General features: G+C 33.0%; 3 protein-coding genes across 3 annotated transcripts; all 3 read right to left on the bottom strand.

Moving 5' to 3' along the window:
• Positions 1–1,516: 1,516 nt before the first annotated feature.
• Positions 1,517–4,103, bottom strand: LOC104891758 (protein GOS9). The gene is made up of 4 exons (XM_010677510.3): positions 3,945–4,103; positions 3,331–3,531; positions 2,576–2,839; positions 1,517–1,789 (listed from the first exon to the last, which is right to left on the bottom strand). The coding sequence occupies exons 1-4, from the start codon at positions 3,963–3,965 to the stop codon at positions 1,766–1,768; spliced, it is 510 nt and encodes a 169-aa protein (XP_010675812.1). The 5' UTR covers positions 3,966–4,103; the 3' UTR covers positions 1,517–1,765.
• A 14,436-nt stretch (positions 4,104–18,539) lies between these two features.
• LOC104891759 (protein GOS9) lies at positions 18,540–19,995 on the bottom strand. Its single transcript, XM_010677512.3, has 4 exons — positions 19,860–19,995; positions 19,546–19,746; positions 18,892–19,143; positions 18,540–18,801 (listed from the first exon to the last, which is right to left on the bottom strand). Exons 1-4 carry the CDS (start codon positions 19,878–19,880, stop codon positions 18,781–18,783), a joined length of 495 nt encoding a protein of 164 aa, XP_010675814.1. The 5' UTR covers positions 19,881–19,995; the 3' UTR covers positions 18,540–18,780.
• Positions 19,996–23,384: 3,389 nt separating this feature from the next.
• Positions 23,385–24,882, bottom strand: LOC104891760 (protein GOS9). Its single transcript, XM_010677513.4, has 4 exons — positions 24,724–24,882; positions 24,426–24,626; positions 23,727–23,978; positions 23,385–23,628 (listed from the first exon to the last, which is right to left on the bottom strand). The coding sequence occupies exons 1-4, from the start codon at positions 24,742–24,744 to the stop codon at positions 23,605–23,607; spliced, it is 498 nt and encodes a 165-aa protein (XP_010675815.1). The 5' UTR covers positions 24,745–24,882; the 3' UTR covers positions 23,385–23,604.
• Between the last annotated feature and the right edge of the window lie 1,647 nt (positions 24,883–26,529).

Here is a 26,529-nt window from a genome sequence, read left to right as displayed (position 1 = left end):
TAAGTGTAGTATATTAAATAAAAATTAGAATATTAAGCCCACCGTATAAGGAAAAAATTTGTGTCATGAGATTGATCCACAAATCAAATATGTATGTACATACCAACTACTGGAGAGTATATTGTAAACACAAAATTTAGATCTGCAAAATACTGTTAAAAGATGTAAAACAAATATAGATTTTATTGATATAAATATTTGAACACAATCTCTAATATGTGTCCACGCACTAATCCGATCTCCAAAAATGGCTCGACTTTGATCTTGAATGAGGGCCTCCAGACTTAATCTCCTTCAAGTTTGGTCGTCTAGAATAAGGCTTTGATGCTTGTTGTTCTTCTTCTAGGTTGAGTGTTTGATTTGGATGTGCATATTTATATAGTATCTGAATTCTAGAGCAGCTCTCTCTTTCTCATCTTCTCTTTTTCTCTTTACATGACTATAGAATATGACTTCTTCCCCTTTCTCTCAAAATGAAAAGCATGAGCCCTTTATTTATAGAGAAAGTATGCACTCAAAATTTTGGGTTTTGCTATTACTGGGATTTTGAAGTCACGACCCATTTAAAATAACTTAACCCATTTTATTGGGCCTACACGATTAAATAAGTAGGAATTAATAATTAAAATGGGTTATAATTTGTCAACCCAATTTATTAAATTTAATGTACACTCAAATTTATTACTCATGAGTCAAAATTTTGGCTTTAACCCAAATAACATGACATGGCACAACAATAAATTTTATGTGCCTACATATGCAATGAAGTATACTGGAACGGTACAAGCCGTACAACATAAAAGGTTGTACTTCAATAAGTACTCTTTCCAATTTTTATTAGTTTACCTATTTTCTTTTTTGGATTGCCATTTATTGATAATTTACTCATTTCTTTTTTCTGTTTTTGAAATGGCCCTTTCAATTTTATATTATTATCTTCATAATAAAGATTCTCCTTTAATTCTATAAATTTACAACAATTACTCCCTCATATGACCTACATACCAAATTATGAAAAAACTATGTGCCCAACGAAGTGGACAAATTAATAATGATTAATTAAAAACGACTGAAGGGAGTATATAAAATGTATAGTGAAGAACATAACACAAGGCTTAGAGAAAAAAGTCATGTTTCGTCGATCGATTAGCGCGTTTAAGGAAATCAAAGGGGACTCTATCATGGAAGGTTTGCTCTCGTTCCTATATACTTCATCCGTTTAGAAATAGTTACATTTACTATTTACATCTTGCACTTTGATTGTCTTTGATGATTTATATTTTAGAAAAAACACAGTCATATGAGATCTTGTTAGATTCATATCAATGTATATTATTTTAATATCAACTTTTATAATTTTTACTTTTTGATAATTAGAGATATCAATGTTTGAAATAATGTATTGACAAACGTAAAAACATGAAATGATGCAACTATTTCTAAACGGAGGAAGTATGGAGTAAATTGGTTCACAATTACACCCTATAGCAAAGTTAAAAGAAAGGACATAATAAGCTAAGAAAGAAAAGTAGCTACTTTCACAAAGACAAACCATAAATAACATACATTCACTTAAGTTTATGATTACGTAAATCACACATAAGAGGCCACTCGCATATTGGCTTATTGGTAGAATACACACATGTAAAAGAGAAAGCGATAACACTATATATTAAGGCACACTGATCAGCATTAAGCCATTAACACACATGAACGCTCCCATATAGCTAGCTGAATTTGACCAGCTTCAATCTTCTTCAACATCTTAATAAGGTGAGATTTCCGGAAACTGACATGAGATATATGGGTTAGCAACTAACATATAGTAACATGAACTTCTTGCATGTTGGCTTAATTGTTTCAAAGTACACATGTATGTTTAAGATATGATGATTATTGAATCATTATGCTATTAATATTTATATGCATATATATATAGGGGCGTGCACTGGTCCAGGACCGGACCAGTCCGGAACCGGCTGGACCGGTGGACCGGAATCTAGGATTTTCTTGGACCGGGACCGAACCTGAAAAATTTCTATCCGTTCCGGCCTAGTCCGGCAATGGACCTCTTGGACCGGAATTTTTTTTCCAAAAAAAAAAAATCTGTTTTATTTTATTTAAATATATTTATAAATTATATACATTAAAAATTAATAATTCTAATAACAATAATCCTAAAAGAAGAAATAGCAGGTTTTTAAGTTTCTAACTTTCTACCTTGTAATTTTTTTTTAATATATAAACTTTTTTTTTACTAAAATAATAGAAATTCCGATTCCACCCGTCCGAATCAAAAATTTTCGGGTTTGGACCTGACCAGACCGGTGGACCGGAATCCTGATATTTGGCGTACCGGGGACCAGAATCTCCAGTCCGGTCCACATTACGGTCCGGTCCAAAATATATATATATTCTAGACAACATATCTATTATGCCTAATAATTTAAAGATATTATACGTACCCCAATTAAGATGCTCCGCTAAATGTTACATCTTTTATAAGAAAAATGACGGTTAAAGATGTAGGAAAATTAAGCAAAGTAAATTACTAGAAGTAGAAATCCTTTCTTACCCTTTTCTTCATGTAAATTCCAATGGAATCAAGAAACTTTCCTTGCCTTCCAAAAAATCCAACAATAGGATCACATGATGCTAGTGGAGTTGAAAAGCTACAAACATGTTGCACATTCTTTGCCAACCCATAAGGTCCATATCCTCCTGGGCATAAGTTGGTGTGAATCCTCAACGAGGTGATTCGACGTTCATAGCCACTACCCTTGTGCTCTCCATGTGTCCCGCTTACTTGGATTATGTACTCGTTATGCTTGAGTACAATCTGCATATGTATAAGGTGGTCGATATAACATTATTCAAAGTAGTGTTCGCTCGATTACGTATCAATCAATATTCGATTGATTAATTGGTCTTAGGTTATTATTAATAAAAAGTATATATGGAGGTTATTATTTGATCAATTCTCGACTATTTAACTTGATATTTTAGGTCGAACTTATCCATATTATTACCACATAAATTCTTAGGAATATAAAATTTCAAAATATGATGATTATGTTCGAAAAAGCCAAAAAATAACTCTAAAGTCACATATATATTTCCTACAAACAACGAGAGATATCACAATATATAATATATTTTCCTATTAATATCTAACGATATTATTTTCGTTGTATCTCTATTATTTAGTGAAGGGAATAAAAAAATTACAATAGTTTCTTCACCTTTATTTGATAATTCAATTAATATTATGAATTTTTTTCAAGTATATGATCTTATAAGCATGATCATGAAGATGATAGAGGTTGATACCCTGGAACATTTTCCACCTTGGCCACCAACTGACTTAGTGGTGTTACACCCACTTGCATCAACTATGACGAATCCAATTCCATCAACAATATTTGCGTGCCTTATTATCACTTCTCTGATGCTATCACATTCATCAAGCATCATGCACCAGTTTGTTGCACATTGAGAACCATATGGTCCGTATTTTTCGATAACATGGTTCTGTAAATATAGAATAAAATAAGTATAATAATTGAAACAAGGTAAAAAGAATACATAAATTCTTGGGTGTAACGGTTACGCCATAACTTATGATATAAAAACCCATTTATTTATATCGTCATTTGTAAGAAAAACTCAAATGACGACATAAATGAATTAAAAATGACATCAAATTCATGTCATTATTTATATAGTCGATGTCGTTTTTGTTGGAGTTTGTGTCATTATATACGTGTGAGATTTTATTACACAGTATGTTGTGGTGTATCAGGTTACACTACCCAAGATGCACTAGAATAACTCTATGGGTAATAAAGAAAATTTTCAATGATTTGATAATTAATTAGAAATAAATATGTCAAAAAATTGGATAATATATAGTAAAAGACTAGATATAAGGAGCATGTTCATACCGATGCCATTGCTTGAGCCATTTTCTGGTATAATTTGTGAGGTTACAGTTGATTACAAGTTTATATGGTGTATTGGTGTTGCACAAGATAGTGTAGTAGTTAACTGGTTATTAGGAAGACATATAAATACTAACTTTGAGATTCGGGAGGGTATCGAAACCTTTGTGATGGGGAGATTGATTCTAAATTAGTGTGTGTGTCCCACACTTTACTATCCCTGAAAAGTTGTATAAATTATTGTAAGAGCATATCATCTCCAATACCATCACTACTTACTCTCTTGGCTTGGTGGGATGCTTTTAATCTTACTCGTATTTTGGGTCAGTTCATTTATGTATTTTGTTGTACACTTCGCTCATAACCTAATAGAAAATATTTATACATGATAATCGAATAAAACAACTTTCCTCTCGCTGAAACTTAACAACTACCCACCCGACCCAAACCCTAAACAAACAACAACCACCACAGGTAACCCTAGGGGCTTGATAGCCGCGTGAGCCATCTCGGGCTCCTCACAACGACTGTCGGCCCCCTCCCCTTCCCTCCCCTGCTCCGGTTAGATTTCGGGGCTCACACACATCACTATCCCATCCCCTGTTCGTCGGTTTGTCGGACTCATCCACATCTCCCCCTACTCCGGTTACCTTTCGTGGCTCGGCCACGTTACTGTGCCGTAGGTCTACCCTTCCCCTTCCCCCTGTTTGTTGTGTCATTCCTCCCTCTTCCCCTGCTCCGGTTAGCTTCGTGGCTCAACTACGTTACTGCCGGCGTTGGTCTCACCTTCCCCCAGACCCCCACCCTCTGTTTCGTTGGTCCCCTCTCCACATCCCCCATTTCTCTGCTTCGTGTATTCCCCGAGTCGATTCCCTCCCCCTTCCCCTCCCTTGTGAGTCTACTTGTGCTTTTCGTCTCTGGTTTTGTGTGTTGGTAAGTCACCTTACCTTCCCCGTCGTTGTCTTGTGTTTCGTGTCCATGGTCCCTGTCCTCGCGTCAAGTAGGCATTGTCCCGTTTTTAGTGTTGTGGTTGCTTTGGGCTCCCCTTTCCCCTCCCTCTTGTTAGTGTTGTCGGGCTCCCCTTTCCCCTCCCCTTTGTTAGTGTCGGATTCCCCTTTCCCCTTCCCCCTTGTTTGTGTCGAGCTTCCCCTTCCCCTCCCCCTAGTTGTTGGGCTCTCCAACTAGTTATGTTGGATGTCAGTATGTATTATTTTTTCTTAAAATGTGTGTTCAATCTCTTTATAATAGGAGTGCGTCGTTTGTTACGAGTTGTCAAAGATGTTGTCAGTGGTTGGTTGTGGCCATCGACAAGAGTTTGTCAGTTGGGTCAAGTTTGGTGGTTCAAGGTTGTAACAGAAGGACCTGTTGTTTTTGAAAATATGTGATAAGGGACAAGGTGACTCAAGAAGTTCGTGAACATGGACGAAGCGATGATAGTTTTTCATGGTTGGGACGTATGTTTTCTGGTTTTTGCAAACCGAAGGTGTTATCGAGAGCTTAACTTGTTTGACTCTCTTTTTAGCTCGACATTGATTTTAATGATCCTTGCCTTGAAAACTTCAAATCTGAAGGTGGCACTTCAGTTGCATTTGGGGGTTTTCAGCACACCAACTCATATGTGTTTCTCCTACCTCATGGAGAAACCTGAAATATTATAGAGCGAGAGTAATGAGTCACAACAGAATGTGACTCTTCAAAAGATCATGAGACCAGAATCCCAAGCGATAGCAGATTGTAAGGATTGCTCATGCGGCGAGAAGCGACGCTCGCCGTTGGTTGTTCGTTGTCTGTATTGTGAATGTCATTCCCTTCTTCTACCACTTCCAGTAGCATTCCGAGATTCGAATCTACCATCACAAGCACTGACCAGTGACGCCTCCCTTCAACAGCGTCTTTGTATCACTTTTATTAATTTGTGTTTTAGATGGAATGTACGAAAGCTCGTTTAGGTTTGTTTTAGTTCTGGTTGTATTAGCATTAGGTCGTACTTCCTCTTTTAATTAATGCACGATTTCTCGTTGTCAAAAAAAATTCCTTTTTCTTGCCTCTGAACTCGTCAACACATTGTTCATGAACTAAGTAAATGTGTGTCATTTTGTTGTACTTATTGTGTTCGTTGCAATCATCATTCCGTCTACATCACTATCTACTCCCAAAACATTGATACCATTAAAAAAAGAGTTAACTTTTTCTGGGACCCTTTTCGGAAATTCGTGGTAAGATGAATTTCCTCTGAGCTGCCCTCCACAAGGCCATTCACCTAGAAATACCTTCCAATTACGTCTCTTCTTGTATATAAGTTACCCTACACTAAGGGAAAAAACATAAAGGGCTGCGCAGGAAGGGCTGTGCTTTTCGTAAAAGCGCAGCCCTACTAAGTGAAGGGCTGCGCTTTTTAAAAAAGCGCAGCCCTTCTGCTTAGTAGGGCTGCGCTTTTTTAAAAAAGCGCAGCCCTTCTTGAAAAATTTTGAAATTTCGGAATCGCGCGCTTTGAAATATTGAGCGGGGATTCGTCAAATATATTATCCCTCATTCTCTCTCCTCTCTCACGTCCCTCATTATTCCTTTCCTCCTTATCTCTCACCCTCTCTTCTCTCTCATCCTCTCTTCTCTCTCAAAAACTCCCATAAACATTTGTCTCAAAAACCCATTTTAAGTTTTTCCGATTTGCACTAAACATGACGACGGTGTCCGATTGCCTATTGTGATATCTTTTCGGAAGCGGAACGAGCCAACGAGTCACACTCACCGCTATGCTGTGACGTTTAGGCTTTTTAAGCCATCCGAGTTCGTTTAAGCCTCCAAATAGCCATTTTAAGTTTTTCCGAAATTTTTTTTCCTTTAAATTATGTATTTTGGGTTTTGTTTTATGTATTTAAACATTATTAGGTTGTAGTTCTTGTATTTTTTCAGATCTATAATGTTCTTGTATACTTCTCTTTGTTTATATATTTTGATTAATGTTCTTGTATACTTCTCTTTGTTTTGAATGATGTTCTTGCTTGTATACTTCTCTTTGTTTTGATTAATGTTCTTGTATACTTCTCTTTGTTTTGAATGTTATTCTTGTATACTTCTCTTTGTTTATTTTGATTAATGTTATTCTTGTATACTTCTCTTTGTTTATTTTGATTAATGTTATTTTTTTTTTTTTTTTGAGGGGATGATTAATGTTATTCTTGTATACTTCTCTTTGTTTATTTTGATTAATGTTCTTGTATACTTCTTGTATACTTCTCTTTGTATATTAGTTTTTGTTCCTTTTTTTCATTTTCGTTTCATTCTTTTTATTGTTTTGGGTTTAGTATTTTCGTTTCGTTTCTCTTCTCTTCTGTTTAATTTCAGAAAATGTGAGATTATGAGTAAAAAAAATGACAAAAAAAAAATTTTTTTTTTTATTTTTTTTTTGGTAGGATGGGCTGCGCTAGTTAGGAAAAAACGCAGCCCTTCTAGCCCATAAGGGCTGCGCTTTTTCCTAACTAGCGCAGCCCTTCTAGGCTAGAAGGGCTGCGCTTTTTCCTAACTAGCGCGGCCCTTCTAGCTTAAGGGCTGCGCTTTTCTAGCGCAGCCCTACTTAAAAAGTGAAGGGCTGCTACTGAAAGGGCTGCTGTCAAAAAGCGCAGCCCTACATGCCTTTTTTAGCGCAGCCCTTCTTCATTTTTCCACTAGTGCTAGGTGGTTGAATTTCTTTATAATAAAAAAGCTCATTTGACTTTTAAATGAGCAAGTGAGTAACAATTACCTTTTTTTTAAAGGGAAAAAAAAGGTGAGTAACAGTACCTAGGAACATGAAAGAAGTGTGGATGTCAACTAACATAGTTGATTATAGTATTGAGAGGTGGTTTAGTTGGGATTAGATGAAAAATCTTTTTTGTTAAAGTTCGACGATCTTTTTATAGTCTTGAAAAATCCTTTCACACAAGCTCGACCATCCTTTCCGTGTTAAAGTTCGTATTATTTTTAGTCATTCTTTTCTTTGTTAAATTGTAAATTTTTTCGTAAGTTGACACATATGATTATCTCTAAATAAATTTAACTTTTAAATAGATTAACATGAATACTTAGAAATTCGAATATATGCCGTATGCGAGCTTCATTTTTATTGTCAACAGTTGGTCTTATAAATATTTAAGTTAAAATTAGGTAATGGCCTAAGTCCAAGCCCAAAATTAAGAAGATTGAACGGACTACCTTTCTCAATATAGTGGCTAGTTTAATTTATATAGTGATCGTTTAACCTATTCAGTGACTAAATTTAATCCATTCAGTTTTCACATTCTTTAATTTATTTAGTGACTAGTTAAATCCTTTCGATAAGACTGCCAGGTTAATTTTTTAAAGTTTTTATTTGTTGTTGTTCGGGATTCAAAGGGAGACAAAGGAAGGAGAAGGGAAGAGATAATAACTACGTTGGTGCGAGATATCTAGTGATAATTAGGTTAGTTAGAGTGAGATGAAATAAACTTGTTAGGAGAGTGTTGGCTTAGGTTTGTCTAATTTATGTTAAAATTAAACCGCCTATTCTAAAAAACTCTTGTATTGCAAAGTTTGCATTGTTTAGATCAAGTTATAAAATCAGTTTGTATTATTTGGTCTATATTGGTGAAAGTTTCACTTATTTTTAGACAATTTTTTTTATAAAGATGTACTCTCTCCGTCTCGTAACATATAGTCTTTCATTTTCGTTTTGGTGTCCCTAAATATAGTGCTTGGTTCTATATTTTTTCGTGATTTGCCTAGAAATTAAAAACCGTATCATCATCATTTATTTGCTTCTTGAAATTAGTTTTTTGCTTTGTTTATTTAACTCGAACTCCAAAGGTTACATATAATGCTCTTTCACCAATTATTCTCCATTCTCTTTCCTAAAATCACATTTTGCCGTACAACATTTATTTTATTAAATAAAAAATCTTTGCTTTCCTCTTGGATTCTATTTATCTTAATTCCCGTGAAAAAATGAAATCAAACACTATATTATAAGACAGAAGACGTAATAGTAAATAGATTAAGGGGTCTTTACTCTTTACTCTCTAAATACAATTAATAAGTACAACTTTCCAGTAATAATTTTTTTCAATTTAAAGAGACCGCCTACTTTTAAATTAAAATTAGGCAATGGTAAGCCCAATATTAAAAAGAAAATTAGCCCAATAGTAAGTAGGTTAATTTCATTTGGTAACTAGTTTAATTCATTTAGTAACTAGGTCTACTTTTATATTAAAATTAGACCGTCTCTTTTAATAATTTTTGTCAATTTAAACACTCAATTAATATCTAACGAGCTATAAATTGGTGAAAGTATTGATGAGGATTGAGGAGTCGTTTGATTTTGTGACTGGTCCCATTTGGATTTGATAGATTCTCTTAGATCATAATGTTATTCACTTGGTCCTCTGCGTGAAGTGAAGGCAGAATCCGATCCCCACTAATAAGCGTGTTCCCTCTAATTTTTAGTATTCCACTGATTGGCCATTGAAGAAGTGCTTGCCAATGTCAAAACTCAAAAGTCTCATTATGTCCAACCTTCAAATTATACAATACTATGTTAATGATAGGACGAAGAGAGAGATAAAAATGTTGCTTTTATCTAGAATAACTAAAAATGACAAGTTTGAAATCTAATCTCTATTATATAAGGGAAGGGGGGAGCGATGGTGTCCTCTTTTGAAATGTCTATTTTGTCCCCCTTCTTTTTCTAAATTACAAAAGGAATGTCAAAATCAAAATCGACACTCAATAAAGAAAACTATCATAAATTAATTTGCAACACTCACTCACAAATCACTTAAAAGAAGAAACTTTACAAATCACTCATACAATTGAGAAAATCACGCAAATCACTCAAATAATCAAGATACTTTATTAAAACTTAAAATTAATATATAAATTAAAACTAATAACCTAGAACGTCAATACATACAAAACATTTACAAAAATTTACTTACAAATCACTATTCTCAAGAACCATTCACAATTAATGGGGGTCATGATAAAAAAATAGAGATGTATTTATAGTGAAATCAGAATTTAGAAGTTAGACAAGGAAAAAAATTATTTACTTTTTTATAGTGTTTCCTATATATAATAAAACTTTTACATATATTTGGACCTATCATTTTCTATTATATAATAGCGATTAATTATCAAGGTAAAAAATTTTATTTTAAAATATCATTCAACAATTAAAGTACAACATATCTCTATTATATAAGGGAAGGGGGAAGCTATGGTGTCTCCGAATGAAGAGACTATGTTACCCCCTTCCCATTCTAAATTACAAATTCACTTACAAATCAAAGGGGGCTTCAAACAAAAATACAAAATATAATTATAACAATCACTCACAAGTCAACTAAAATCACAAAATTGCATAATTTACGTTATGCAAATCACTAAAATGAGAAAACTTTACAAAAACTTAAAAATTCACTTACAAACTACAACCTACGAAAAAATTGATTTGATATCAAAGTGTTCACTTTCTTTTCTTTACAATTTATGAAGTACTGTACTTAATTCAAAAATCAACTAAAAAATTATAATATTAGAAATCATAAATAAATTCAATAAAATTTCTATTTTATTCATAGAATTTAACTTTGAAAAGTTTAAAAAAAAAACAAAAAGAATGGTGAGAGACTTAAGTGACAGAAACTAAACCAATCAAATTTTGCAACTAAAAACAATTATACTTCGTATGTCTAATTTTCAAATTTTGACTCTTATGCCGAAGAAAATCGAGTTTATGTTTCGAAAAAAAATCAAGCACGCATCGCGTGCAAAAAGTTCTAGTATAGACAAAATTGGTCTTAACACCTTGAACTATAAAGCGGGTGCACCAAAACAACCTCAACTACGACTTATAGTCAGAATATCCCAAAGTACGGACTTGGGTGTAGTATGTACCGCTGAACTACCTTGCTGTCCTTGCACGCCATCCAAACAAAGTTCTTGAATTTATTTGGGCCATCAATCCCCCAAACACACCTCCATGACTCCGTTTCATGCATGTTGCCCAGGGCCGGCTCAATACCGGCGCAACCTGTTCAGGGGAACAGAGCCTCAAAATTTTGAGGGCCCAATTTTGGTTGGCAAATGGAAAGGGAAAAAAAAATAGAAATCAGTAAATCTCATGGCAACTCACCCGCAAGACTTTCCATTTTCTTCAGTTTTCAGGCCAGAATTCTGTCACTCTCTCCTCTTCATAAATTAAAATCCCAAAAAATCATGATATTATTCAACTTCCCATATTAATTTTAATAATCACTCTCTTTATTCAAGAAAATGTATCTCATTTCCAATCTTAATTTTAGCCAAAAAAAAACTCAATTTCATTACTCCTTCCATATTTTCACTTCTCCTCATGAACACCAAAGATTAGGGCCGGCAAAAACTGACCCAACCTGATAACCCGACCTAAAATTGATCTGAAAATTCTAGGTTTGGGTTGAGATTTTCGACCTAAAAAAAAAGGGTCGACCCAACCCGACCTGAAAATATAATGGGTTAGGTTCAGGTTGACCTTTTGAACCTGAAAATAACTCGAAATGACCTGATTTAAAAATAACTTATATTATGTTGGGTTAACCCTTAGCCGGTTAGGTTATAATATTGGACCAAGCCCAACTCACTTCAACCTGAAAATTCCAACTTTGAATGTTGAAACTTAAACATGTTATTATATGTACAATACCTTTCCGAATTAAGTTGGCAGTTTTTTTTATCATTGGTTAATTAGATTTTTATTTTAGGTCATTTGGGTTGGTTTCGGGTCAACCCGAAAAATATAAGGTCGGGTTTGGGTTGAGGTTTTTGACCTGAAATATAAATCAGGTCGGGTTTGGGTCAGGGGTAAGTGACCTGAAATATAAATCAGGTCAACCTGAAACTGACCCAACCCGACTTGATTGCCAGCCCTACCAAAGATGGAGATTTCTAACGGGGAAAATTTTATTTTGCTATTTATTTGCGATTAAAATTCAAATCCTCTCAACTCATATCCAAGAATTCGATTTCTTTTATTATCCAAAAAAAAAAATCAAACCTTGGAAGAACAAAGTTTTCAATTTTGATTGTGGGAGGTCCGGAGATGAAAAATCAAGAATTGGTGCGTTGATTTGTTATCAAAGTCTTCAATTTTAATTTCACTTTCTTTTATGAATTTTTCTAGTAGAGATACACTTTAATTTGAAATTAAAATTAATAATATGTAATTTTGCCTATTTGATGGCTTGATTCCTATTTTTCGATTTCATGCTCTGGTCTGCCATGAGCCGTCTACAATTTCGCCTAATTATTTTTCTACAATTTTATGCCTATTGTATGTTTTTTTTACGGGAAAAATTATTAGATTCATTGATAATTTATTTGTTATTTGGAAAGGTATCTATGAACTTTTATAGTTTGAATTAGAACAATTGAACAGATCATGATTCATGATGATTTTGTCATTTTTAGATCATGATTATACTGTGATAGTAGTTACAGTTTTAAATATGGTCAACTATTTTTATATTGTGTTGTTCACTTGTTCAGTTTTTACTATTAAGCTCTGTTTATTGTTTGAATAGTTTTCGTGAAGAACTTTGCGTTTGTTATTAAGATTAAACTTCATTATTTTATCTATTTAGTCATATTTGGTGGACGATTTTGCTTTAAAGAATGCTAGAAGGATGGTTTTGTTTAAATAAAAGATCCTACTATTTTTTTTTTTAATTTTTCTTTATTTATCAAATTATAAGGAACCATTTATGACACATAATAACAATAATAATAAATTATAATTTCTTTTATAAAATTATTTTTTAAGGGCCTCATTTTGATGGATAGCACAGGGCCTCCATATTTCATGAGACGGCCCTGATTGTTGCCCGCACCCAACTGCGAGTCTGCCATGCTCTTGTCTTATCCAAATACCCAGCCAATACCACACCTTTACAGAGTACAATAGTACACCCCGTCTTTATTATAAGATCACAAAAACTTGAAATCTCGCGGCTAAAAATGTGATCAAAAATTATTAAAAGAAACGATCTAATTACAATATAAAAGTAGACCTAGTCACTAAATAGATTAAACTAGTCACCGAAACAAATTAACCTACTCATCATTGGACTAATTCTCTTTTTGATATTGGGCTTACCATTGCCTAAGTCTGTGATAGAGGAATATCCAGAATTTTTACAGCACCATCCCTTTGAAAATAACGTGCTAATCTTGTGCTCATTTTACCACCCAGCCTCATAATCAATCAAATTAGCATCACATGTCCTCCCATACATTGATATTCAAACCATTTCCAACGCGCCATCTCAACCCCTCCAACAGCAATGACTTGACTCCCCAATTACTTCTCCATGAATAACTAGGATCAAATCTCCTGTAAGCACCTAAAAACTCAGAGTTTTTGAAATACCGAGCTTTACGTACCATTCTTGACACATTTTTAAGAAAGCCATATAAAAAGGAGACATATAGATATTGATAAAAAGTAGATATCATGTGATAAGAGAGAGATAAAGAGAAGTTATTACCAAATAAAGAAATATTACGATTTTTTTTTTTGATAAGTAAGAAATATTACGATTAATATGAACCTTCCAAATGGAAAATCTTACAATAAAAAAAAAACACAATTATTTCTTTTGATTGTAATTTGTGTTTTTTGTTTTTTTGTTTTTTTTTGTTTTTGATTTTTGGATAATGTTTCATGGTGTTGCAGAAGAGTCAAATTCATAGGTGTAATGTATTGTAATCTATGCAGCTCAAACATGTATTGCGGTTTAATGGTGAGGGTCTCCTCTCAATTGGGTATGCTCATGCACTATTAAAATGTCGCCCACCTAGTGGGGGAATACCTGATTTTGAGTTGAGATCTTCTCCATTTTGAGTTGATTAATAAAATGAGGATTGCAATTTATCAAAAAAAAAAAAAAACAGATAACTAAGGGTAAAAAAAATCAAACTCTCATTTTTAGTCGATCATATACCTCAACCCGACCACCATACACATGAAAAATCTCTGGAGATATGAGAGCATATTATACTTCTATCCAAACCACAATCGTACTTGGTCTAAGGAGATTTAGACAAGTGTGGTACTTTACTGGTCTCTCACCCTATAATTACTTTCTTTGTCTATATACTCTCTTCATCTCTTATTAGTTTAAGATTACTAGAAGTGACTATAGATGGTTTTTTATAGTTGATTGATGTATAGTTGTTCTCCCTGGTTTGCTTAACCAGTTGTTTTGGTTGTAAAGTTTGGTGTTTGCCCAAGTATATATACATATCTACTTAGCAAAAAAAAAAAGGGAAATTCTATATGGTAACCTTTAATTTTATACTTTTCTATGTGGTGACAAGGCAAAAATAATATTATACAAAGTGACATTGTACTATGACTAATTACATTTAGTGACCTTAATCCACATAAAATTGATTAATCCATTACTAGAACCTAATTTACTAGCCTACCTTCCTAGTTAATTACCCTGTTTTCAAAACCCCTAACTCCTCAACTTCCCCAATCACATCTCCTTCCGGTCATCATATCTGAAAATTTTCGCTCCATTGTCCACAATTTTTCTCTGCAATTTATTCGAATATTTGAGGGCTTGAAGGTTATAATCATAGCTTTCATGGAGTATGCTTTATCTATTAAACTTGTCATTTTCTCATCTTTTATTATGTTATGCAGATTCAAGCAGCATTTCGTACTGATGAAATTCGAAGGACACAACCCTTCATTATGCTGCTGAACTGACAAGAGTTATGCACTTATGCAAATTCCTGCGCTTTTTTAATTGTAGCTAAAGTTGTGCTTTTGAACTAATGAATCAGGTCTGGGATAGTGGAGTTTGATTATAATACTTTTGATCTATTTTTGTTATAATACTCGCACAAAGACTGCATCTGCGGGAATAACAAACAAGAACAAGTGAGAAAGGGAGAAAAGAAAAATGGGAGAATTTTAATCAGGGATGGGTTTTTTTTTTAAGAGATTAGGGTAATTAACTAGGGAGGTGGGTTAGTAAATTAAGTTTTAGTAAGAGTTAGTCAGTTTTAAGTTGATTAAGGTCACTAAATGTAATTAGTCATAATATAGTGTCACTTTGTATAATATTATTTTTGTCTTGCCACCACATAGAAAAGTCTAAACTTGAAGGCTACCATGTAGAATTTCCCAAAAAAAAATCTCTTATTAGTTTACGCTCTTCTCTTTTTGAGTCTGTTACTAGTTTATCCACTTTTATCACTGTTTTTGGAATGATCAATATTTCAGATGACCGAAATATTACTTTTGATCAAGATTGGTTAAAAGATGAAGTGGTAAAGAATATCACTACTTGGTTAAAGATGGAATGAAAAATGCAACCGAAACTGAGATAATCGAAGCAGCAAAAGTTCATATCAACCATGTTGAATGCTATCAGATAGGGGTGATCCAATCCAAATTAGTAATTCGCATTAGATTTAAAATGTCTTTGGATTAGATTCGGATCGAATTGGATTGAGGGTAATTGGATCCAAAAATACAATATAACTCAATAGTAATATGCCTTGTATTATCTATTTGGATTCGGCTTAAGTGCTTAACTGAATTTTTTTTAAAAAAAGCCTAGTCCATAGCTCAATAGGCGTAGCACTTCAAGCTTTTCCCTAAAACCCTAACATCACTTAATTCCTCATTTCCTAAACCTACTAGGTTGTTGTTGTACTTAATTATGCGTACTAAACTACTCGAATTATGCATGTTGACAAAGAATACTTTGAGATTTATACATCAAAATTCAAATGCACTAACGCATATGTATAGCTATATTGTGGGTTGATTTGTCTTGTAAGAGACCGCTTATTTTTAAATTAAAATTAGGTGATGGTAAGGCCAACATTAAAAAGAGAATAATCCCAATAGTGACAAGCTTATTTTCTTTAATTCAGTGACTATGTTAATCCATTTAGTGACTAGGTCTACTTTTATATTAAAATTAGACCATCTCTTTTAATAATTTGTGTACAATAATTCAATTCATTTGGATAATAGAGTGCGTCTTCGGTGTAACATGTTACACCATAGTATTGTGTATAATATACATAATGGCATATACTCCAACAAGATCACATGAATTATACAAATAATGACATGAATTTCATGTCATTTATTTCATTTCATTTGAGTTCTTTTTACAAATGAAGATGTGATGTGTGAATTGCTACACTATAATACACCAAGAATAATATATACTAATTAAACCCTAAAAATAAAAATAAAAAAGGAAAGAAATAAACAGGTAAGTTGACTTAAGTTTTCACCATCATTAACGTAACAAAATATAAAATACATTTTGACATGGTTAATAGAGGTTAACAGGTATGTCGATTTTAAGATTTACTCATTTTTAAAGCAATAGAAAATGAGAAATTTTTAGGTGTAATTGTTACACCATATAACAACCCTAAACTATAGCTTCTTTTGTATTTAAAATTCAATGCCATGAAACAAATGACAAAATGATATCAAAATCATGTCATTATCTATGTGATACATGTCATTTTTGTTGAAATATATGTCATGTTTTGTTACACCATAAGATTAGCAGGAAATTCGCAAGTTTAATCTCTCTTAAGCCATCAGATAATTTACCACAAGGTTCTTTTTAACTTGCGGGTCAAAGATTCCTTTAGCATCATAATAAATGCATATTAGTGGCCGGAGTTTGTCTAGGCAACCAACCGTTTGAGTCATTTAGGAGACTCAAACAGGGGCAATTTGGTCATTTCAAGTCTTGGAAATTTCACTCGCGTGTTGTTTAGTACTAATGCTAGGTTAGATTGGTACCATTGTCCGAAAATTTTGATACCAAAGTAAGGTTGCTTGGTACCAATCCTGATAACAATGTGATACCAATACCAGGTTATAGTGGTACCAATGTGTAACTTTTTGAGTGTTTGAGTCTTTTTTGGACTCAAACAGTTGGTTACCAAGGCTTTCTAGTGGCCGCGATAGGTAAAGGTGTAGTAGAGAATCAGATCCTATTGAAATGGATTTTAGAACAGAATCTATACTATTATATATAAAAAAATGTTCCTGAACAAGGAACTGTGTTACGTTTCGCTATTGCTTAGAGTGTTTACTTTATGTACTCTACTTACATTAAAAAATTTAAAAGTGTATGGTATAAGATTTCATCCCATGATTAATATTTTAGGATTACAATCTCTTATATAACACAATTAATTGTGCCTCAGATCAAATCTCTTTATTTACTCAAATATAGTTTTTTTGAAGAAAAGATACTAAAAGGGGAAAATTAAATTATTTCGTTATTTTTCAATTAACCAATTCAATTTTTTTGGTCAGAAAACTTAATAAACAAAAAGTTTTCTAATTTTAGTACAATTCATTGTGCAAATAAATTTGTAACAGTGAATAAAATAAATCGAGCTTATAAAAGCTAATCAATTAAATGACTTTAGAATTGTTTTTTTATTTAAAAAAAATAGATTTTAGTTTATCTAATTCTTGATTAACCAGTTTTATGCTCAATTTCAAAAAAGAAAAATCAAGTTTATTAATTATACTTGACGTAAAATTGCAATTATAAACTACAAACAACTATATGAAATATAAAACTATGTAAAATAAATTTATATTTCCTGTGATCTAATATAATATCACATACATTAACTAGTGTCATTGTCTAGATCAAAAAACTAGTAGATCAATGTATACAACTATACAAGACAAAAAAGAGTAGATTACTTCAACCCTATTCCCCCAACATTCAAGATGATTTCTAAATAATCCAATATTTCAAATTATTTTGACAAATGAATATGTCCATTTTTTCTACTAACTTGTGCCGATGGTGGACCTCAAAGTCACATCAGCTTACACTCACTTCTTCTCAAACCCAAAAGGCAATCTTGCTCTCCAAGTAAAATTTCTTACAGGCCCACGACCCACGTAGCGAATAATGGATCGACCCCGCCCACCCCCACCTCTAGGGGACCGACGAGGATGATGGAAACTGGTTTTATCAACTAGTTGAATGATGCAATTAGGAGTTTTGTTGTTTTGTAGGTGTTGTGTTCTTGTTACAACATCTTTGGTGTTTGCTTTGTATGTTGGTGGTTTCGCTGGCTTTTTAGTAATAATATCTCTTACATTTTACCCAGCTACAACTTTGTGAAGATGCCTATCAGAATCCCTAATGATGATAACTGCTGCAGCGGAAGTACCACGAATCGAGCCGTTGAAGTTGAGTTTGAAGAAGGGGGTGGGAAGTGGCTCCCAAGCTAGCAATAAGGATGGAAGAAGGGCACACCAAGGTTGGAAGGAGGAAGAGAGGAGTGAGAAAAGAGGGAGACAAAGGAGATGCAGATGTCAACTGCATTCCTACGACTCCATTTTGAAAATAAAAATTTTAATTTATGTAGAATCCCGCAAATATCAAGAGAATCATTCTGAAAGGTAATATAATTTCTTTCTTTCCAGATAAAGAAAGACAAATTTAATTGTGAAGAACCTAGCTATCATATTTGATTTTAAAACAGTATCTGATAAATCTAAAATAAAAATAAGAAGAAAGATCGACGGTAAATTAATTATATATTATAGTAATAACACCACATAGGACAAATATTAAAGATAAGTACATCACTCGGGTTTATGATTATAAATCATACTTGAGAGTTGAGAGGCCACTTATAGAATACATTTGTGGCTTATTGAAGGCGTTTTAAAAGTGATGGTCCACACCATGGTTTATTCATTGCATTTTGGCAGACAGTTGGAGTACGTCGTATCTATTATAGCAGTTGTCTTCAAGACCTAGACCTTTTGAATTGCGAACTTTGACATGAAACGAATAAAAGCATTAGCCACGAATCAAGATATGTGTTGTAGGTAGGGAAATTTTCAAAGTAGAATATCAAATCTTACCTTCGTGAATAAAATTCCCAAAGACTCGAGAAATTCACCACTCCTTCCAAAAAATCCCACTACAAAACCATCATCTCTCCAAGGAGAATAAAAAGGTTGTCCATTTGAAAGACCTCCATAACTTCCATATCCATCCGGGTTTAAATTAGTGTGTATCTTGAGTGTGCCTATAACGGGACCATCCTTATGGTACTCATAGTTTCCGTACGTCCCAGTAATTCTTGTCACGTATTCGCCAGCTCTGAGAGTAGCCTATACATATATTCAAGAAAGCTACATTATTCCGACCTTTTTATTTACCTAAAAAATCAGATGTCGCGTCTTCTCAGGTCCAACACGATATAATTCATTTTAAACTAAAAACTTGACCTTTTCTACAAAATATCCCAGATGGAAGCTTAGATACCCGTATCCGTGTAGATACTTAATCCGTGTTTGAGTAACATAACAAGAAAGTAAGATGCATGGGGGATAACATAATGTTATATAGAGGAACGGAATGCAAAATCAACCTAGTAGATTTTTTGGAATCATAAATTTTTAGGAGTGTCGCGTCGTATCATGTCCGACATTATAAATTAAACTAAAAACATTACAAAATAGCCCAGATGGACGCTTAGATACCCGTATCTGAGTAGACACTGAGTAACATACCTTTGATTCGTTTCCGCCATTACCACCGAACTTTTCAGTGTAGGTACTTCCGTCGCTCTTAGTCACCACGAAACGGATTGCATCGATAATGTATTCGTGCCTTACCGAGAATGCTGAGATACGTTCACCTTCTGCAAGTTGGAAGTGATAGGTTTGTGGCAACTGAGAACCATAAGGCCCGTATGGCTCGATCACTTGTGCCTGCGAAAATAAACAACATATATATTATAGAACAAATTAAATGCATTAGAATATCATGTATATGCATAGAGAATGAGAGAGATTAGAAAAGCAAGTGATGATATATTGCACACCTTGGAATCTTCTTCATCCATTTCCTTAATTAGTTAAGAAAGATGCAAAGATAAACAAGCAAGCTAATAAGTTTGTTCTACTTAAATAGTAAGAAATTATATTCTGATCTGTGTGATTGATTGAGGAGGATATGTCTATTTAGGGGTGAAAGTTATTCGGATAAAATCCAAAATCTAATCCAATTCAAATTAGTAATTCGGATCGGATTCGAACTGTGTTCGGATTGGATTCGGATTGAGAATTTTTGAAAAATTGGATTTTCGGATCGGATTGGATTGAGGGTAATTGGATCCAAAAATCCAATATAACCGAATAGTAATATGCCTTGTATTATGTATCTGGATTGGGCTTAAGTTCTTAATTGATTTTTTATTATAAAAAAACGTACTCCATAGTCCAATACACATAGCACTTCAATCCTTCCCCTAAAACACCAACTGCACTTAAGTCCTCATTTCCTAAATCTACTAGGCTGCTGTTGTGCTTAATTTATTTCATCGAAAAATTAAAGTTTTAAAAAAATCGGATTTTCAGATCGGATCCAATCTAGAGTATGAAATTTCGGATTGGATTGGATCGGATTCAAACCCTAATTGGTTTGGATTCGGATTGAAAAATTGAAATCCAAATTTTATTCGGATCGGATTGGATTAGGCCCTAATCCAAACCGCACACCGAACTTTCAGCCCTATGTCTATTTATATACATCAAGATTCAAGAGGGTATGGTTTCAGCGGAGTTTTGCATTTTTTGGATCACTAATTCATTAAGAACATATTCTCATTATCCATCATGTCTGCCACTCACTTATTCCTTTTCAAAATTGCCATATAGAAGTACTACGTACTAAACTACTCGAATTATGCATGTAGACAAAGAATACATTTGAGATTTATACATTAAAATTCAAATGCACAAACGCATATGTATCACTATATTGCGGGTCTACTTAAGTTTTCACTCCATCATTAACGTAACAAAATATAAAATACATTTTGACACGGTTAATAGAGCTTAACAGGTAAGTCGAGTTTAGGATTTACTCATTATTAAGGAAATAAAAAATTAAAAATTCTTAGGCATAATTGTTACACAATATAACAACCCAAAACTACTGCTTTTTTTGTATTAAAAACTCAATGACATGAAACAAATGACAAAATGATATCAAAATTATGTGGTTAATAGAGTTTATTATAGTACATATACTTCACTAGTGTTTAATAAAATACTCGAATGATATGTAAGTAGTGTGTATTGTCATGGTGCGATGCAACAAGCAAGTGTCAATGAGTATTATCTAATATATACTTCCTTTTTTTAGTTGCACAATTTGCTTTTTCGCACTTACCGATACGCTTCTTTAATTTGAACGTTAATATCTCTAATTGAGTGTAAGTATAAAATTATAAAATAAAAGTTGATAGGAATCCTCCCACTGAAATGAATCTAAGATCATCCCACTCTCTTTCTAACTTTCTCTCTCTAAAAAATAATATCCTACAATATTTTCCCACCTGTCCTCTTAATCATGAACGACAAAAATGACCATCCCAACTAACTTTTTCTCTCTTTCTTACTTTTTAACTCCACCCAACAACTTTTCTCTCTCTTACTCTTTACATTTTATTTGATTGAAGTGTAAAAAGGAGCAATACTACTATGAGTTTGTCTTGTAAGAGACCGCCTACTTTTAAATTAAAATTAGGCAATGCTAAGCCCAATATTGAAGCCCAATAGTTACTAGGTTAATTTATTTCGGTCACTAGTTTAATCCATTTAGTTACTAGGTCTACTTTTATATTAAAATTAGACCGTCTCTTTTAATAATTTTTGTACTACTATAGCCATGCTTTATCAATTATTCTAAATCTTCATATTGCTCAATTTATTTTATTTCAAGATTTCAATCTCTTATATAACACAATTGTGCCTCAGATCAAATCTCTTTATTTACTCAAATATAGTTTTTTGAAGAAAAGATAATAAAAAAGGGAAGATTAAATTATTTCGCTATTTTTCAATTAACCAATTCAATTTTTTTGGTCACGAAACTTAATAAACAAAGAATTCATTTTGCAAATATATTTGTAATAGTGAAGAAAAATATATCGACCTTATAAGAGCTAACTAATTAAATGACTTTAGGATTATTTAAAAAAAAAAGATTTTAGTTTATCTAATTGTTGATTAACCAGTTTTAGGCACAATTTCAAAAAAGAAAAATCAAGTTTATCAATTATACTTGAGGTAAAATTGCAATCATAAACTACAAATAACTATATGCAATCTAAAACTATGTAAGATAAATTTATATCTCATGTGATTTGATATAATATCAAATACAATAACTCGTGCCATTTTATTGTCTAGACCAACAAACTAGTAGATCAATGTATACAAGACAAAAAAAGAGTAAATTACTTCAACCCTATTCCCCCAACATTCAAGATGATTTCTAAATAATCCAAAATTTAAATTATTTTGACAAAACGAATATGTCAATTTTTTCTACTAACTTGTGCTGATGGTGGACCTTCAAAGCCAAATCAGCTTACACTCACTTCTTCTCCAACCCAAAAGGAAATCTTGCACTCCAAGTAAAATTTGTTGACTGTGGCATGCCCATGACTCGCGTAGCGGACAACGGCCCGGCCTGGCCCATGCCCACCTCTAGAGGAAAGGATGATGGAAACTGGTTTTATCAACTAGTTGAAGAAGGATGCAATTAGGAGTTTTGTTGTTTTGTAGGTGTTGTGTTCTTGTTACAACATCTTTGGTGTTTGCTTTGTATGTTGGTGCTTTCGCTGGCTTTTTAGTATTAATATCTCTTACATTTTACCCAAAAAAAAAGTTGAAAGCTGCAACTTTGTGAAGATGCCTATCAGAATACCTAATGATCATACATGCTGCAGCGGAAGTACCACGAACCAAGCCGTTGAAATTGAGTTTGAAAAAGCGGGTGGGAGGTGGCTCCCAAGCTAGCAATGAGGATGGAAGAAGGACACACCAAGGTTGAAAGGAGGAAGAGAGGAGTGAGAAAAGGGGAGCAAAAGGAGATGCAGATGTCAACTGCATTCCTATGCCTCCATTCTGAAAATGAAAATTTTGTTTTATGTAGAATCCCTTAAATATTAAGAGAAGCATTCTGAAAGATAATAAAATTTCTTTCTTTTCAGATACTCCAAATACTCCCTCCGCTTTGATTTATTTCCTACATTTTGGTTTACACAAGAATTTAGGAGATGTCATTTTCATTCTTTTTTAGTGTATTTTTGACTCCTTTAGCATTAAATATATAGGTGGGGAAAAGGGAAAAAAGTAGTACTTTTGGTGGAAAAAGAGGAGAAACAAATATTATACTATTACTTTTTGGTGGACCAAGTCTCCTAATAAGAAAATGTAGCAAATAAAAAAAAGCAATCCTTTTTGGAAAATGTAGCAAATAAATAAAAGCAAGGGCGTAAGAAAAGCAAATTTGATAGTGAAGAACCTGTCATATCTGATTTTAAAACTGTATACCATAAAGAAGAAAGATCGACGGTAGATTAATGGTATATTATAGTATAACACCACATAGCCACATAGGGCAAACATTAAAGATAGTACATCACTCAGAGTTTATGATTACAAATCATACTTGAGATCGAGGCCACTTATAGAATACATTCGTGGCTTATTGAAAGCGTTTTAAAAGTCCTGGTGCACACCATGGTTTATTCATTGCATTTTTGCAGACTGTCTTCAAGAGCTAGACTTTTTGAATTCCTAAATTTGACATGAAACGAATAAAAGCATGCATTAGCCAAGATTCAAGATATTTGTAGTAGGTATGGAAATTTTCAAACTAGAATATAAAATCTTACCTTCCTGATTAAAATTCCCAAAGACTCGAGAAATTCACCACTCCTTCCAAAAGTTCCGACTACAGGACCATCAGTTTTCGCAGGAGATTCAAAAGCTTGTCCATTTGGAAAACCTCCATAAGTTCCATATCCAGCCGGGTTTAAATTAGTGCATATCTTGAGTGTGGCTATAACGGGACCACCCTTATTATACTCATAGTTTCCGTACGTCCCAGTAATTCTTGTCACGTATTCGCCAGCTTTGAGAGTAACCTATACATATATACAATCAGAAAGCTATATATATTACTCTGATCCACCTCTTTATTTACCTAAAAAATCGAGTGTCGCGTCGTATCATGTCCGACATTATAAACTAAAAAACTTTACAAAATAGCCTAGATGGACGCTTAAATACCCGTATCCGAGTAGACAGAGTAACTGTTGGATTATGCTCCAAAATTAGTCAAATAGTTTTCCTAATATTTAGGATTAATTGCTAATAATCAGTTAGTGGGTTAACAAGTAGTGGTCTAGATAATGGTCTATTTAGTGGGATAAAAGTAGTGGGTTAAGTAGTGGACATGTTATTAATTAGTAGTGTTTTGTAAGCCTATAAAAGACACTTATTGTATTGAGATTAATTGAGCAAGTTTAATGCAAAACTTCTCCATATTTTATTCAATCTCCTCTCTACTCTAAAAACTATCAGTAACATACCTTTGATTCGCTTCCGCCATTGCCACCAAACTTCTCAGTGTAGGTACTTCCGTCTTTCTTAGTCACCACGAAACTGATTGCATCGATAATGTATCCATGCCTTACCGAGAATGCTGAGATACGTTCACCTTCTGCAAGTTGGAAGCGATAGGTTTGTGGCAACTGAGAACCATAAGGCCCGTATGGCTCGATCACTTGTGCCTGCGAAAATAAACAACATATATATTATAGAACAAATTAGAGAATTAATGATCGAGAGAGATTAGAAAAGCAAAGTGATGATATATATATTGCGCACCTTGGCAACTTCTTGAGCCATTTCCTTAATTAGTTAAGAAAGGTGCAAAAGATAAACAAAGCAAGCTAATAAGTTTGTTTTACTTAAATAGTAAGAAATTCTATTGTGATTTGTGTGAATGATCGAGGAGGATATGTCTATTTATATACATCAAGATTCAAGAGGGTATGGTACGATTTCAGCGGAGTTTTGCATTTTTTGGATCACCAATTCATTAAGAACATATTCTGATTATCCATCATGTTTGCCACTTACTTATTCCTTCTCATAATTTCCATATAGAAGTACTACGTACTAAACAAATCGAATTATGCATGCATGTACACAAAGAATACATTTATTTGAGATTTATACATCAAAATTCAAATGCAATAATGTATATGTATCGCTAGTTATATTGTAGGTCAATTTATCTTATAAGAGACCGCCTACTTTTAGATTAAAATTAGGTAATGGTAAGTCCAATATTAATTAAAAAGAGAATAAGTCCAACAGTGACTAGGTTAATTTCTTTCGGTGACTACGTACTTTAATTCATTTAATGAGTAGGTTTACTTTTATATTAAAATTAGAACGTCTATTTTAATAATTTTTGTACAATAATTCAATTCATTTGGATAATAAAGTGCGTCTTGGGTGTGACAGGTTACACCATAATATTGTACATAATATACATAATGACATATGCTCCAACAAGATCACATGAAATACACAAATAATGACATGGATTTCATATCATTTTGTCATTTAATTTAAATTCTTTTTACAAATGAAGATGTGATTTGTGAGTTGCTAGCTAAACCATAATACACCAAGAATATGTACTAATTAAACCCTAAAAATAAAAATTAAGAAAGAAAGAAATAAACCGCTAAGTCGACTTAAGTTTTCACTTCATCATTAATGTAACAAGATAAAATACATTTTGACATGGTTAGTAGAACTTAACAGGTACGTCGATTTTAGGATTCACTCATTATTAAGGAAATAAAAGAAAAGCTATTCTTAGGAATTCAACTCTTTTTCATCATCCCTCGCCAACACAAGGAGCGGATCTACTCAGTAATAACAAGGGGTAGCATATGCTACCCCTAAAAAAAAATTACGTCGTGGACAAAAAAAAAGGAACAGATTTACACAATAATATCGAGCAATATATTATTGTATAAATGAGGTTGCCGCAGTGGTAAGAGTATGTTTCTCAGAACTTGGAGGTCTCTGGTTTGGGAACTACTTGTCATTTTTTTTGTTGTTTTTAATTTTCTTTTTTCCTTTTCCTTTTGCATTTTTTCGTTTTTTTCCTTTTTCTTTAATTTTCCCTATGTCCCTAATTTCTCATCTTCCACAATTACAATTGTAAATTTAAACAATATAATACTTCACATGCAACAAACTCTATTCTAGCTAATTACAATTGTCTTTCATTAATTATATTATTAATACATCACAGTTTCCTAATTTCGAATAAAAAGGTTCAACTTTTTATAAATCACATATTATAAAGAGAATTTTTTTTTATTTTTTTTTTGATATAGTACCCATGTATATTTACATTTTCTACACTATATTCTGAATATTTTTTCCTTCTCGAATTGTACCTTTGAATTTTTTTTATTCTATATTGTACCTCTCTATTAAATCTACTTTAAATTTTTCATTAGTTTCTTATTTTTAGTTCTTCAAACTTACATTATACGGGAGAGAAAATTCTCCGGCTCAATTGGGATACGATAGAGTAGTAGGGTACATAGAGTTTTTACAATAATATAGTATTATGAACCATATAATAATATGGTGTCGTATTTT

The sequence above is a fragment of the Beta vulgaris genome, chromosome 4 (assembly GCF_026745355.1).
Source record: "Beta vulgaris subsp. vulgaris cultivar EL10 chromosome 4, EL10.2, whole genome shotgun sequence".
In the NCBI taxonomy this organism is placed as follows: domain Eukaryota; kingdom Viridiplantae; phylum Streptophyta; class Magnoliopsida; order Caryophyllales; family Amaranthaceae; genus Beta; species Beta vulgaris.
Note: the sequence above shows the minus strand (reverse complement) of the source record. Positions and strands in the feature narration are given on the sequence as shown.

Excerpts from the sequence above, each read along its gene's own strand:
- LOC104891758 (XM_010677510.3), bottom strand. The coding sequence starts at position 3,965 with ATGGCTCAAGCAATGGCATCG. Across the intron at positions 2,840-3,330 it reads AAGGTGGAAAATGTTCCAGG|ATTGTACTCAAGCATAACGA; the intron begins GTATCAACCTCT and ends ATACATATGCAG. Across the intron at positions 1,790-2,575 it reads GAATTTACATGAAGAAAAGG|TTTCCGGAAATCTCACCTTA; the intron begins GTAAGAAAGGAT and ends ATCTCATGTCAG.
- LOC104891759 (XM_010677512.3), bottom strand. The coding sequence starts at position 19,880 with ATGGATGAAGAAGATTCCAAG. Across the intron at positions 19,747-19,859 it reads TGGATGAAGAAGATTCCAAG|GCACAAGTGATCGAGCCATA; the intron begins GTGTGCAATATA and ends TTATTTTCGCAG. Across the intron at positions 19,144-19,545 it reads ATGGCGGAAACGAATCAAAG|GCTACTCTCAGAGCTGGCGA; the intron begins GTATGTTACTCA and ends ATATATGTATAG.
- LOC104891760 (XM_010677513.4), bottom strand. The coding sequence starts at position 24,744 with ATGGCTCAAGAAGTTGCCAAG. Across the intron at positions 24,627-24,723 it reads TGGCTCAAGAAGTTGCCAAG|GCACAAGTGATCGAGCCATA; the intron begins GTGCGCAATATA and ends TTATTTTCGCAG. Across the intron at positions 23,629-23,726 it reads TGGGAATTTTAATCAGGAAG|GAATTCAAAAAGTCTAGCTC; the intron begins GTAAGATTTTAT and ends TGTCAAATTTAG.